This window comes from Athene noctua, chromosome 1 (assembly GCF_965140245.1).
Source record: "Athene noctua chromosome 1, bAthNoc1.hap1.1, whole genome shotgun sequence".
NCBI classification, from domain to species: domain Eukaryota; kingdom Metazoa; phylum Chordata; class Aves; order Strigiformes; family Strigidae; genus Athene; species Athene noctua.
The window spans coordinates 249,501,650-249,517,698 of NC_134037.1; the positions used below are offsets into that span (position 1 = coordinate 249,501,650).

Below are 16,049 nucleotides of genomic sequence, written 5' to 3' on the forward strand. Positions count from 1 at the left end.
GAAGTGAATTGGAATCCACTTATTTGAAGTTATAAGTATTCACAGCTCAACATTTTTAATTGGTATACAAAATATACCATTAAATAATTTTATAGCATTTCACCGAAAATTAGTAAGAAGCTATAGTCTGTGGACTCTTCAACTATCTGAAGCTCAAAGGACTATTTTACATTTGTGATGCCCTTAAGCATTTTGAAGTTGTGGTGGACTGACCTTGGCTGGATGTCAGGTGCCCACCAAAGCTGTTCTATCACTCCCCCTCCTCAGCTGGACAGCTGAGGAGAAAATATAACAAAAGGCTCATGGGTCAAGATAAGGTCAAGAAGATCACTCAGCAATTACTGTCACAGGCAAAACAGACTTGACTTGGGGAAATTAATTTAATTTACTACCAATCAAATCAGAGTAGGATAATGAGAAATAAAACAAATCTTAAAACACCTTCCTCACAGTCCCTCCTTTCTTCCCAGGTTCAACTTCATTCTCCACTTCTCTACCTTCTCTCCCCAAGCAGCACAAGGAGATGGGGAATGGGGGTTGCGGTGAGTGCATTTTGTGTTATCTTTACCACTCCTTCCTCCTCAGTCTCTTCCTCGGCTCCAGCATGGGGTCCCATTCACATGAGAGAGTCCTCCACGAACTTTAAAAAGTAATTTTCAATTATGCATATACAATCACCCCCAAGAGGTGACCAAGAGGTCCTAAAAAGAGAACTGCAAATCCACAGGCTTGCCTTTCACTTGCCATTCCTCAGATGGTGGGCACAGAAAGATCAAGAAGCTGTACTAGTATACAGAGAGGCTGTAACTATCCTTTATGCCTGCACGATATGTATAAGAAAGTGTACTCATTCATCCATGAAAATATCGAAAACAATCTATTCTTCAACCTTACTGAGACTTACCTGTCTCATATGATAAGTCTTTGTGAAGCATTATGAATCTGTACGTGTAAAAGAATGATGAATTCCTGATGCAACATATTAAAATTACTATACACAGTATTCTATATAGAAAATATCATTAAGGAAACTAAATGCTAGCCATATTGATTACGATTGGCAGTCATATTTGAAGAGTCTTGGATAATTTGGCAGATACTGAATGGCTTTTTTCACAAAATGCTTTACTATATTATTGGAGAATGTTTAAACAGTCAACTGATCATACATAGCTACTAGTTATAGTCTAAGCAAGGCTGAAGAATAGCTGCACTGTCAGCTGACTTCTATTTTAACTGCACTGTTCTGCAGAGAGTACATAGCAAGAAATGTGAGATTCATCATGACCATATTCAACCTAAGGGATGTTGTGTCAAATGCTTGTTGTAACAGTAGGTAAGGCAAAACCGAAGAGCCACAGTGAACTCTAGAAATCCAGCCTCTAAAAATTTTCCTAGCTCTACTTACATAAAGCAGAAAAGGACAAAATCCAGAAAGAGATGTAAGTCATATTGCTGAAAAGACCACGTCTATTTAAGTCGAATATTTTCCTAAAACCAAAATGGCTCTTACCAGTATACATGCAGAATTAATACTCTCTGAACTACACTACAGAACATCATGACATAATTTCTATCAATTCAATTAGTAATTACCAATACTAAAATAATACAGCTAGTGATATTCAGCTCTTAAATTAGAATTGAAATTCTCTGCTAGAAAAAAGAAAAGCTGTGAATATAATCAATATTTGCAAGGTTACTTAAAGAAGTCCATTTCTTTTTAGTTGTGTTTTAGGTTTACTTAAACATTAGCAATACACTAGGTTACAGAAGAGATCTCTGCATGACTGCAAAATGCTGCACTGTCCTGCAGGAAATTTCTGCTACAGCAGTGTGTTGCTGCACCAATACAAACTATCATTCCTATACATGAAAAATAAATAATATTCATAGGAAGTCTATATAAAATCTACATTTCTTTTACCTAATATTCTATTATCCATCCTGTGCAGTGAAATGACTTCATCGATTTCATAAAGTGAAATCAGATTTCTTGGAATACAATTACATTAGTTTAACTTCAAGGTTAATAGATCATAGTGTTATCTGTTTTAGTGCTTATTTTAAAAGACTTTTAACTGCTTAAAGACTGCTAATTACAATTTACTTAAAATCAATGTATATCTGCATGATTATTTTAAATCTCTGAGCCTAAACATACGACTGAAGTTGAAATTGCTGTCAGTTGGTTTAAAACAAGTAACTTCAAAGTATGCATGTTTCAAAAAAACCTACTTTCCCTAATCCTGAGTTTAGTCGTGTAGATGATACAATTCTGTGCATCTCTGCATAAGGAAGAAGACTTTAGTAAAAATACAGAAGGAGAAATGATAACAGGTAGTAGATAAGAGACTATATGGGATAGTAGACATAAATTACAAGAGAATATATGACATACTTAGCACAGAATCAGTGAACTAGTGGACACGGCATTAAATTTCACTTTTCTAGTGCTAGTGACATGGTGACTGAGCTAGTAGCAATTTATTCATTCAGCTTTTCCCTGCTTTAGCTTGGTAATGGATTTATAAGAAACAGACTTGGTTAGAAGGCAAACATTCAATTTCAGATCATGAACCATGAGATCACCTATGGACCTAAAATATCTGACAAACAGTCAGAAATGGAATAGGAGTAGGATTCATAGTTAGATAGAAAAAAAATTTAAGAAAAATCTCCCATTTCTGTTACTTAAATTGCTGAAGACTTAAGGAAGTACCACAAACTATTACTGGGAGAAAATCTCTCATACAACAAAGAAGCATGTCACAGAATTCTAACTATAAGTGTCATATTTTCAAGATTATAATCCATAGTTTATAGATTATAATCAATGCTATGACACATGAGTTCAGCAGAGTGAGTCTGCATGTAAATGTGTTCATTACCTATTTCCCTTCACAGGAACTCTGAATCTATTCTGACTTTGTGGAGGCTAACTAAGGACTTATTTTCAAATACTAGCATTTTCAACAACTTCAGCTCTTAAATTATATAAGCATAGCTGAAACAAAATAATCAGCAGTCTGCAGTGTATCTGACAGAAACAAAAGTGTTTAAAGTTGATGTTTATGTAAAAGATTTTAAGATTTAAAAAAAAAAACCCCAGCTACATTGAGTCTTCGTACATTTTTTGTCTTTGTAATAAAGTTCTTGAGCTCAGTGTATTACCCTATGCACCCTCACTGCACCCTCATCCTAATGATTTGTCTTTATATAGCTTTATAGTTTCATGTGCTAATAATAAAACAAATAATTTGACAATGCAGCTATGAATTTAAGTGAACAAATAAACAATTTACCAGTCCTATATTTGATATTCAACGAATGTAAAACTCAAACGCAATTTTTATTTTTTCATTAACAGATCAGGGGTCTTATACCAACAAGAGATTTCTGCATGGAGCCCTTTGTAGGTGAGTATGAGCAAATAATTACATACTTTAAAAAAAAATGTAATTCTAAGTCTTGAAATTATAGAGAATTCCAATTATAGGGAACTTCTAATGATTTTGCCAAGAAAGGTTGGACACGATGATCCCTGAGGTCCTGTCCAACCTGGTATTCTATAATTCTATGATTTTTTTTTTTTTTTGCTATAACTTGTCTTTATATGAGACACCATGCTAGGGCTGTGCAGAAAATTAAAGAGACCACTCATACACAGACCAGTTCATTTCACAGTTCTGATATAAGATTCCCAAATCAATCAACTTTCATGTTATCTTACACAATTAATTCACCAGTCAAATAAACTATGCTAATCACTAAATATATATATATATACTGCTTAACTGCACTTATACAGCAATCATGTGCTCTCCCCCTGACTTAACTAAAAAGCAATGAAAAAAAAATAGAATAAAGAATTTAAAATTTGCCTCAAAGTCCTAAACTTTCTCCCCATTTGAGCTAAAATATATTAGAATGTCCAGCAAACCTGAATAAACAAAAGGTGGACTTTCACCAGCCTACGAGCATCACTGATTTTCAACTCAGGCTGAGGTATGGCCACTTCTTAGTCAAACTCCTCCCTAGACTCTAGGCCTTGATGATTCAAATCAGTTGTTACACAATGCCATTTGAGACTCTGTATGTTATCCAAAAGGATAGGCAGATATGACACAGGACCTCCAGATCCATGCATCAGGGTAGACAAGCAGTGGGAATCAGTTGCTTAAACACTAGCTTCCAGTGTCATTTTGCCCCTGACTTCCAGTTGTTGGCCCAACAAGAAGTATTCACTTGCGTCCTGTGTAATATCTGGCAGTTCCTAGTAGATATCTTAAATACACTAGGGTATCTCCAGATGATACAAGATACAAATTTTTAGGCAACTGAATTGACACCTAAGGGAAGTGGTAAAATATTAGCAATTAAAAGCTTTGTCCAACAAACCAAGCAATGTATTGATGATGAAGATATCCAGAGTTCAAATCACTCTGTCTTTTCCCTTCTTAGACTGTCAAGATAGAAGTTATGAGGAGAACGAAAAAGAGACTCATTTTTTTCTGTCTCCACAAAGGGTGAGAAGAATAGCTGCTGCAGCTGTGCCATTAATAGTAGCCAGCACAATGGGTGACCCAGGTCACTTACCCAAGCTGAGGCTTCTACATACAACTCTAAATTAAATAGATGAAAAATCTTTGATCATTGCCTATTATTCCTGCACTAAGATAACTGCATTCTCGCATTAAACATATATTCAAATCTGGACTAGACTGCAATTAAAAGATAGCTGAGAACTCTTGACTATGATATAGCCATCTGCCATATCTTACAGCTAAAGCAATAATGGAAATATTTAAAATTAGTGAATTTTTAAACTAAGACCTACAAAAAGCCTAGAACTTACTTTGCATTATTTTGAGAATGTTATTACAACATGCCTAAGTAGTTATATGCTATTATCCTGCAAGAACAACACTTTTTTTCAAAATTTCATACTTCTAATAGTAAAGATAGAATTCTAACTACTGGGAGAATTCTTCAGAATTTCTCTTTCAGAGAAAGCATAAAATGTTACCCATATTCTATCTGTCAAACTATTGTATTAGAATTTGGTGACCAAAACTAAAATCTTAATGTGCAGTGAAGAGCAGCTGTTAAGAATGATCCCGTTGATGGCAGTTAGATTAACAGTATAAATAGAACAAGTTAAACTACTTACATATGGGGATACTCTTCAACATAAACTTAATTATACTACTGTAAACTTTCTCAATAACTCTTTGTTTATTTAAGCTCTAAATGAATACCTTGGTAATTAAAGATAATTGTTATTATATTAAAGTATTCTACAGATAAAAGACAACATCTCTAAATCTCTTCATTTACTCTGACTTTCCTATGGAAATTTACATTTATGAACAGGTGGTTGGGTTCTCTAGCTTATATTGGATGCAGAAGAGATTCAGAGGTCAACGAGAAATGTAACTTTACCTGGGAACTCATCATACGTTGTGATGAACGAGCAATATTAGCAGGTAGGCCAAAAAAGTCAGGTTTATCATCTTCTGGAAGGCTTTCAATAATATTACGATAATCCTGCATTAGAAGAAAACAATAAAGATAACTGAGGGAACATTTTGTTCAGCTCATGAAATTATACTGAAAATAATTTCATTAAGCGCACTGCATAACACAATGTTAAAATAGGTATTTAACACATGATATATATGGCAATCTTATTTATAAATTTTTTAACTCTAAAAGAGCAAAAAGCTTCAATTCCAATTAGAGTGATGATATCAACTGAAAAGAAAATATGCTAAGACTATCTGAAAATTACTTACAATATTTCTATTGAAAATTTAAAAGTAAGATTATTGACCAAAAAAAAATATTTCGGCATTTAGAATTTGAATAATAGAGCATAATATATATATATACCATGAAGAGCACTCCTTTTTAAATCTGCGAAGATATCACTCAAAGAAAGTGAAATTTCTTAGGTAAAAATAGATTTACATGATCATTTGAGATGCAGAATAGCATCAATAGCAGTTATAGTGTAATAGTCACCAGTGATGCTGCTCTTGCACAAAACAGAAAGGCCTTGCAGACTCAAGTAGACGAATGGCGCTGGATGTCTCTTTCATTGTGGCTTTAAAAGCAAAAATATTTACTATCTGAAAGTCAGGCTGCACCCTGTTGTGTTATATCATTTGTGTTTTGTCCTTTGCTTGCAGGAGCATGTCCTATGTGTGCGTGATTTACTTTGACAGGGAATCTCATTTTAGATATAACAGTAGCAGACCTCTACACCAAACATCGAAGGAACACTATTTAGTAAGAGATATTATTCCAATTAACTTAAGTAATCAAACAGCCTTATTATTAGTGTTCTACCAATGAAAGTTACTTGCAGAAAAATATAAACTCTCACATAAATATTCATACAATTATAAGAAACTGAGAGACATTAAATGCAGTGCAGGCAAGAAGAAAGGTTCGTCAGTTTGACAATATTATTTACAACAATAGAGACCAGCCTGGTTTGTTTATTCCTTCCCTCTTTATGACATTAACTCAGCACATCTATAGAGAATAACTGTCATATTTAACATAAAAAAATAAAATAAACCACAAACCTAAACAGTCAGAATCCAGGTAGAGAATGCCAGAAAGATTTATTTTAACTGGCATAATTCCATTTACATCAGCTCATATTAGAGGCCTAGTATGGAGTCCTATATTAAAATGCAAATGAATCTTAGTAACAACTACAATAGTATGTGAAAGATAGGGAGAGATCAGTTCTTTAGACTCTTTTGAACTCCCTCTCATTTACACTAAAGGAATGCTAAAGGACAAACAGTATCCATATTTATCTGCAAATAAAATATCATATACCCTCCACAGCTTGTTAGAAGATTATGTCAGAATGTTGATATATTTTGTAAATAAGAAGATATATTTAGATTTCCCTATTTCATCCATAAGTTCTAAGAATGTTTAGCAGTCTGTACAAAAGTGCTATTATGTCAATATACTAAGTTATATAAAAATGTAATAATATCCTTCTTTATCATAAATTGACCCAATTTCTTCTACTCAGTCCTTCATAGTTATTCTGCTCTGCACCATAGTCCAATAAGATATAAAAAAAGAGACTGAACAGACTAGCAGAATAGTTCTGACAACTTAAGTCTTAAATAAATGGAGGTATCTTTTGGATCATAACTCTGGTTTTCTTTGTGGAAATATATCCAAGAATAATTCTTTAAAATAACTTATTTTAGTTTCTGTATTAGGTGATAGAAGATGTATACCTACCAAAATACTGCAGGAATTTGGTAAAGAGATGGAATATGGGAAACTAGTCATCTTCTTGCCTCTAGCATTTAAACTGCCAATGATTCGTGAATTGAAAAGTTGCTCCAAGTAGGACCGAAGAACCCTCATATCGAAGTAATTATCTACACGGCCTCCATAAATTGCATTTTCAAACAAGCCATGCACGAATTCCCACTGAAAATCTTTGGAACCTATAAATTAATTAGTATTTTGTATTAATATTTTGTATCAGTGGACAACATTGCATTATAACCATTTCTTCTTGTCACTGCAAGACAGTGCAGTGAAAATTCTTCAGTGAAATAAAAAAATACAAACACATCAAATAATTAATTTCTAATTGTTTTTCTTCTATATTACCAAATAATAAAAGTTGCAGAAACTACAATGACTTTGTAAATATTTTTATTTAAATGAAAATGAACACTTACTGTGTTTCAAAATGAGCTATTAGAAATATTACTTACATCTTGAAGTGCTTTTTGTTGCAGAGAAATCAACTGAATATATGCATTTCAGAAATGATGCTATTACAATTTTAATTATGTACTCCTTTGTCATGATTAAAAATAATTTCCTTTGTTCCAAAATTTTATACACTATTTTGTATTGCAGTACCATCTGATCTCATAAAATAAAGTGATTGATTGAACCAAAACTAGATCGTGCTCAAAATAGACAACATTACTGGCAATGTTATCTTTCAAACACAAAGGTCCAGGATAGGTTCTTTGTAAATCATTATAAATCAGACAGCATATCACATAAAATACATAAAGCATGTTACTATTAGTTTCCTGGCCAGACTGATGTTGCAATTATATTACTCTAGCTTAGCTATATCCCACAAGTTCAAAGCTATTTTTCCTCCCTTCTATCACAGTTGTCCAAAATAACTACATGGGACAATGATCGACTTACACCCTATAGCTTTCATGTGCAGGTAGAAGGTACCTTGATCAGAAAGGTACTTCTTAAAGCCCCTTGAGAAAAGGAAGCAACAATAACTTTAAGGGGGGGTTTATTGGTGGTAACTGTTGTTCCCAAATATGTCAATCATTCCTTCGTAAGTAAAGTTATCTTCACAGCAGTAGCTACTGTTTAGATTAATGATTATCACTGATAGTTAAAAACTCTTTATATTACTGTTGTTTTAAGTCTGTGTAACTAAGGTCAATTCCAGAAGTACTAATCCTCCATAAATCTCATTTAAGTCAATGATCATAAATTATCTCTAAATATCAGATCCTAATTTTACTTTGAAAGTATATAAAATGCAAATACTTGAAAAAATACTTTTAATACTAACTAATATTAAGAAAATACTGTGGTACTTAACAGAACAATGAAGTGGGCACTAACAGTGAGTTTCAATATGAAGAATTCACTCATACTCAACTCATATTCCATTCAATATATGGGGGAGCTCACACTGGTAAGGAGTAGAGACAGAAGACTTCATCTCCAGGCACTCCTGTATTTCCTATATATTCTTCTGGACTCAAGAACCTGAGCTGAATAGTTCTTGGCACTAGAAATATTGGTTTACGTAACCTCCCAAAAATGGAATTACAATTCACCCTGTGTTTTTCTTTGCTTACTGGAGATGAGCCTTGCAGCATCTCCACTCTTATCTGAGTGTTGTAGAAAGAAAAAAGCTCCTCATGCAACATCTCTAGTAAAGGTAAAACAGGATAGGTCCTGTCTGAACTCAGGTTCAGATGGCACAAGGTGGCTTGCATCCATACAGCTACTCTCTTTTGCCCTAAAATAAGGTAACCTCCCATCTGCTGCTTATTGGAAAGTTTCTCCAGGCTCTGATATCTGACAAACCATGCCTTGTCGCTGCCTATGAGAATGCCATCCTGCATAAGCTAAATATGGGGAAAAATAAACCTGATCATGGAATAGTTTTGAGCCTCAGCCCTTATCAGTTTACTAATACAGATATACCCTTTGGATCTACATCCAGAAAAGCCTAATAAGACTAAGCACAACTGATTCAGAGTCACACTACTTCCCATACTGAAGTAGTTACCTAATTTGGTCACGTGTTTATATTTGTGAAAATGTTCCAATGAAGATTCAAATGCAAAATTTAAATACCTGCAAAGCAGCCTTTAAACAGAATGCTCCCACTCCAAACTCCAAACAAAACAATCTTGCAAAGTAACAAATTTATAAAAATTACTATGAAAGTTTTTAATATTCTAAAATTTTTAAATGAGAGGCATTTAGAAGGTTTATTCTACAGAGGTAAGAAATCTTTCCTTAAGAAGTGACTTACCCTCGAAGAGTCTATCAATAATGTCAAAACCAGCACGGAGATCAGATAAAGAAAATTCATAAAACTTGGTCCAACCCTATCATTAAAAAAAAGCCAAAGAATTTAATTAGTCACACAATGATGATCATGAAGTAAAATGAAATATTATGTGGTTACTGAATACTGTATAATATCTAGGACTGAATGAAAACAGAGACAACCTATGTCCTCTAACATACACCTTTGGAAACATTCAGTGGAGGTAGTATAAAAAAACCCAGCTCTACCAGTGCATTTGATTTTACATATTTATATAAACTAGAATACATTGAGTATGAGGAATGTAAATTTAAGATTATCTTATCTCCTAACAGTATTTACTTCAACTAAAACTTGCTGACATCTGTGACTAGATCACACATTGAATTATGATGTTATTTCTGAGGGGGTTTTTTGTATTTCAGTTTCCTTTGGATTTTCATAAATAGGTCCAGTTCTTCAGTCACAGTGTACATTATGCTTTCATCATCTTACTCCTTAATTCATGTCACTTCTCTACAAACTTAAAAAATCATAATCAGAAAAGCAATTACTGCTACCATTATGGGGAAAATGCTGACTGCCATATGCATATTTTGATCATTCTCAGTTTGTACCTCCTTTCTGTTCTTGGTGGCATTCTTCTTTATATAGCATTAATGTGTAATGTGTATGTAATTCTCACAAAAGGCTTTCAATGTAAATGCATAAGTATAAATAAAAATTGATATATGATACAGAACTTAGGAAATCCAGATCTCAAAGGTATCTCTGATTGCTGTATCTTCTAATGACTGTACCTTTGCATATGGATCATATCATAGGAACAGTGTGCATATGACTCACGATAAGAAACGTGCAAATATGTCAGATAACATGTACATATCCAGTAAGATGGATAGTCTTAGCTCAAGACTGCAGCTGCTCCACAGATCACAATAAAAGTATCAGACAGTCATTCTGGAGGACATAAACTGGAAAGATGCTGCAGTGTCTAAACAGTGTTCATGTATTTTTTGTCAGATAGGCACATGGACCCAAACCAACCTGAAATTGATTATAAAATACAAGAGCTTCTAGCTGGGATTGATTGCAGTCCAGCGATGTTAGAAACTGGTAATCATAAGCAAAATAAAACCCATTACTAAGTCTGCATGAGACAAACATGGTTCCAGTGGAATTAAGGAGAAGTAAAATTCTATCTTGTGTGACTTGGAATGCTAGTGGTAAACAACCATGAATTTGAACAAAGGCAAATAAGAGTTCATGTGTCAGATTAGTACTTTAAATATTTTCACCTATTCTACTTCTTGAACGCTATATTCAAAGTCTGTTACTGCAAGAGGCAAACAACCTTATAAATCACAAATTCAAAGCCAGCAAAAAGCTCTCAAACACTCCAGGCTCTGACAGACAAAATCTTTCAGATGACAGGTTAATTTTACCCCTAGTCTAAATAAAACAAACAAGATATAAAACAGTTTGTTGGTTGGGGGTGGGTGGTGGTGGTTCTGTTTAATTTAAGCATTGCAGCCAGAAAGAAATGTTTGCTTTGACAAAAACTTATCTAAGGAAAAAACACATCACAGGCTCTGAAACCCATCATAATCCGCACAAGAAATTAGTTAATTCCCTTGTTCTTCCTTCTCCTTGAACAGGGTTTGTGTGCAGAAAGAGTAGACAATGTCATCTCCTCCTTCCCACCAAAATTTCTCTTTCTCATTGTTGTGGTTTAAACCTGGCCAGCAGCCAAACACCACACAATCGCTCACTCACCATCCCCTGCACAGGGAATGGGGTACTAATTGGATGGTAAAGGGAGATTTGTAGGTTGAGATAAAAACAGTTCAATAAATGAAATACAATAAAACTATAGAAAGTACAAATGGGTAATGAACAATGCAATTGCTCACCACCTGCCAGCTGATACTTAGCCCACTCCCAGCCAGAAATCACAAAAAAAACCAAGATCTTGAAACTACAATCCCAGAAGTGAGAGAGCGCCCCCTCTTTCCCAGCTGACCCTCATTTTTATACTGAGCATGACGTTACATGATATGGAATATTTCACTGGCCAATTTGGGTCTGGTCCTCTGGCCATGCTCCCTCCCAGCTTCTTGTACACCTGCACATGAGCAAGATACGGGGAGTTGGAAAGTCCTTGATCTCTTAGCAACAACTGAAAACATCACTGTATTATCAACATTCTTCTCATACCAAATCCCATACTGAATCCAAAGCACAGCACTATTCTAGCCACTAAGAGATAAAATTAACTTGAACTCAATCAATACCATAACAAATGTCTTCCATTAAATCATGTATATTTTAAAAACACTTTTACCCATCCCAAGCAAACAGGATTCACGGAATTTTTTCCATGGGATCTCACTCCTGCATCAGTATCAGTTAGTACATAAATCACAAATTAACCCCACGCAGGCAGTAGCAATTTTCAGAGTGACAGGAATTTAGGCTACCAAGATCTTATTTTGCAATGAATTCAGAGACAATAATGAAGGCTGGCACCAGAAGGATTCAATATTTTCTCATCTCTGACAAAAAACACTCCCAAGTATAAAAGCTAATAAAAAGGGCATTTAAAAGAATAAAAATAGCAAAATAAATAATTACCTGAGGAATATAATTTCTTCTTTCTTGGCATACAGCATGAAACCATGCTAAACAAAAGAGAGAATGCGCTCGAGTCAGATTTCCCTCTTTATTAATTTGCTCTGGAGTCCAAGATTCATAGGTTCGCAAGAGATTCTTTTTGAGGCCTGGAGGTGCCTGCATTGGAAGGAAAAACACTGCTCTAGACAGAAAACCTGATAATTTTATGTACAGTTTTCTTAAATTCTAACATGATTTATAATTTAATGAGATTACAGTACTTAATAAAACAAAATTTAACAAGGAAAAATATGCTCATAATAAATGGCCTAACAACACAATGATCTTATACTGAAAACAACTTAAACATACTGAAGGAAATTGTAACCAGATCCAACCAACAGGAGGACTGAACTACAGTAAAAGAACTTAGTGAAAGAATAGTACTCTATCAGAATATATGAGCATAAAAGTAAATACATTTTTTTCAACAAGAACCTTTCTTCTGATTTTTCAAGCTCAACTATCAATTATCATTTCTGTGATCAGAGCCAACTTGCTTCATGGCATCACTACACTCTTTTAGCTTCATACAGATATATATGCATGATAAAATGCTAGTTGTCTGATTTAGTGGTAGGTATTGTTCACACCAGTAGAAATCACTGCAGTTAAAGTACACATAATAACAAATATTACAGTGCTTAAAAGTAAAATGATTAGATACCCTGCCATTTTCAAATTATTTTCAAGTGTGAAGGCAAACATAAATTTTAAAGAGATTGAAATCACCTTTTCATATTTATAAGAATGTTCTTTCTTTCTTTTGAAAAACAATGTTGTTATTGTTTCCATAAGATTACCATAGTTGCACATGCAGACTTGTTGCAAATAATTGCAAAATACCAGTCAACTGGGTTTTTTTTTAAATATTTACCTCTTGAATGGTAACAGTTAGAGAACATACCACAATCATACAATAATCAAATATTATTAGCCAAGTCATTGGCTATCAGTGCCCTTTCATGGTAACAAAATATTTACAACAAATTAAAAGATAACAGCAGGATTTAGAACACTGCATCAGTGCGGTTCCAATTATTCCAAAGACAGTGGGTTCAGTAAATTCAAGAAGCTAGAGGAAAATAAATGTGGCAATCCTAGACAGTCCTGTAGTTTCTGTAACCTTGAAGACCTCAATATAAGCAAGAAGTTACCCCAGAAGTTTAAAAATACCTGAAGTCAACATAATATTGTAACAATTTTGGCTTCTTGAAAGTCAGCAACATTGGACTCTAAAAGGTCAGAGCTTCTTGGTTTAGCTGTAGGCAAAATCTTAACACTCCACAAGCAATGGAGGAGTTAGTAGCACCCCTATGCATCATTTCCATAATGGGCATTAATGCATAGTGCATTAATGATTACAGCGCTTTCCAACAAGTTGGAGGAGCATGATGCCAATTATTCCTTAGGTTGAGCTATTGTGAAAGCAAACCTCTCAATTTTTAGTAAAGGACTTTAACTGTATATTCTGCTGTATGGGAGGAGAGCCATTTTTGTTGAAAGGGTCCAGTCAATATAAAGTCATGGGGCCAAAAAGAAAATTAAGGAAGAGGAAGTGTGATTCTGTGATCTTCAGATGAGGACATTCATCAAGAAGGAGGAATTCCAGCACCTGTGTAGGGTCTTGCTTTTAAGAAACACTGATTAAATGCATAAAAGAATTTGGAGCAAAAACCAGAACAAATGCCTCAGGTAAATTTATTTTTAGTTCAGACTTTCAATTGGAAAAAATATCTGAAAGACATTTTACAAACCTTCTCTTTAAAGCACAGCTTCTGCAAATTTCCACATATACATTACAAATGATCATCAAAAATCTTTCAAGGTAAATTCATAGCATTTTTTGTTTTACATCTAATTGAAATACAAGGCAAACTCCATTATGTAAATAGTCCACACTATCTAAACATAGAGTTTACTATACATCCAAGTTCATTCATAGTAAACATATAATAAAAGCTTTCCAAACAGGTCTTACTTCATAAGTTATTTTCAGACTTGATTGAAGCAAAATTGGAGTAAATTTTGGATGAACTTCAGTAGTAAGCCAAAGGCGAAAGTTTGGTTGAGGCTGTAATGTATTCAGTTCCTATTAAAGAGATGTTATATATTGAAGGTTTTGGGTTTAGGTTTTTTTTTAATATACAAAATACAATTTTTAAAATTATAATATTCTAAATTAGAAAATTAGGCTTGTCTGAAAATTCTTTAATTGTTTTTACAAATAAAGTAATTTAAAAGACTATAGTTCAAGATCTGTTGTCTCCCCACATTCTATACACTAGCTGTGCTTGAGTTTGAAGTTCATTCTAGCTGTGTCAAAATATTTGCACCTTCCTCCCCAGATCGTAAATTCAGAGCATAAAAATATATGACAGTTCTTTACTTCCTTTAAGTAAAAACACACCAGAAGGCTACATCTCAAAAGATGAAGACTTAAAATGTATATCAACAGGCTGTATATCAACAACAAATCTCAATGACTTTCAATAACTATATATATTAATTTATTTTTCTTCAAGTGTTTGTTGTATGCATCATGTATCATGATTCATAGAAACTTGAAGATAGGAAAATGGATTTCTAAAAATAAATACTGTCAAATGCTATTTCAAATATAAAGGCTTCACAAAAAAATATATAATTACCGAATGTATGAAAACATATTGATGATGCTTTATGTGCATCTGAAACAGACATATTTTCCACTGAAGAGATGAAAGTTGTTTGACAGTTTGAGAACAATGTCAACAGTTTTGTGTATGTGTTTTTGAAGAAACCTAGCTCAAAAACCTCTTAACAGATTTTCTCATAATCCATTTATTTTTATAATCTCTAAAACATAATAATAATCATTTTGCTTTTAATGTTTTATAAAGAAAAAAAAATATTTCAACCCACTAATTGTTCTATTCTTTAGGCAAAATGACAACTATACCTGGTAACTAAAATCACAGAATTGCTGAGGTTGGAAGGAACCTCTGGAGACTCCCTAATCCAACCCAATGCTCAAAGCAGACAGCAGGTTGCCCAGAACTGTATCCAGTCAAGCTTTCAGTATCTCAAGGATGGAAACTCCACAGTCTCTCTGGGCAACCAGTTCCAGTATTTGATCATCCTCACAGTGAAAAAATGTTGTCTTCTGTTTAAACAGCATTTCCTGTATTTCAGTTTGTGCCCATGTCCTCTTGTCCTGTCATGGGACACCACTGAGAAGAGCCTGGCTCTGTTTCCTTTACCCCTTCCCATCAGCCAATACACACTAACTAAGATTCCTCCTGAGGCTTCTCTTCCCCAGGCTGAACAGTCTCAATTCTCTCAGTCTCTCCTTTGTATGACACATGCTTCAGTGCCTTCATCACCTTTGTGGCCCTTTACTGGCCTGGCTCAAGTATGCCCACGCCTCTCCTGTACTGGGGAGCCCAGCACTGGACACAGCACTCCAGATGCGTCACACCAGGGCTGACCAGAGCAGAAGGAACATCTCCATTGCCTGGCTGGCAATGCTCTGCCTAAAGCAGCCCAGGAGGCCAGTGGCCTTCTTTGTCACAAGGGCATGTTGCTGGCTGACAGTTTCTCACCCACCAGGACTCCCAGGTCTTTTCTGCCAAACTGCTTCCAGCCACTTAGCCCCCAGACTGTCTGAGTGCCTGGAGTTATTTCTTCTTATAAGAAGCACTTGGCATTTCCCTTTGCTGAACTTCACAAGGTTCTGTCAGTCTACTTCTCCAGCCTATCAAGGTCCTTCTGAATGAAAACACACTCA

General features: G+C 34.5%; 1 protein-coding gene across 2 annotated transcripts in view; it reads right to left on the reverse strand.

Annotated features, from left to right (window-relative positions):
* DYNC2H1 (dynein cytoplasmic 2 heavy chain 1) overlaps positions 1–16,049 on the reverse strand; it is a 182,683-nt gene that overhangs the window by 58,613 nt on the left and 108,021 nt on the right. For both annotated transcript variants that reach the window (XM_074916428.1, XM_074916437.1), the window contains 5 exons: positions 14,262–14,372; positions 12,242–12,397; positions 9,590–9,665; positions 7,282–7,493; positions 5,446–5,550 (listed from right to left, as the gene is read on the reverse strand). In XM_074916428.1, coding sequence (XP_074772529.1) covers positions 5,446–5,550; positions 7,282–7,493; positions 9,590–9,665; positions 12,242–12,397; positions 14,262–14,372 — 660 coding nt within the window. The remainder of the gene's footprint in view (positions 1–5,445; positions 5,551–7,281; positions 7,494–9,589; positions 9,666–12,241; positions 12,398–14,261; positions 14,373–16,049) is intronic.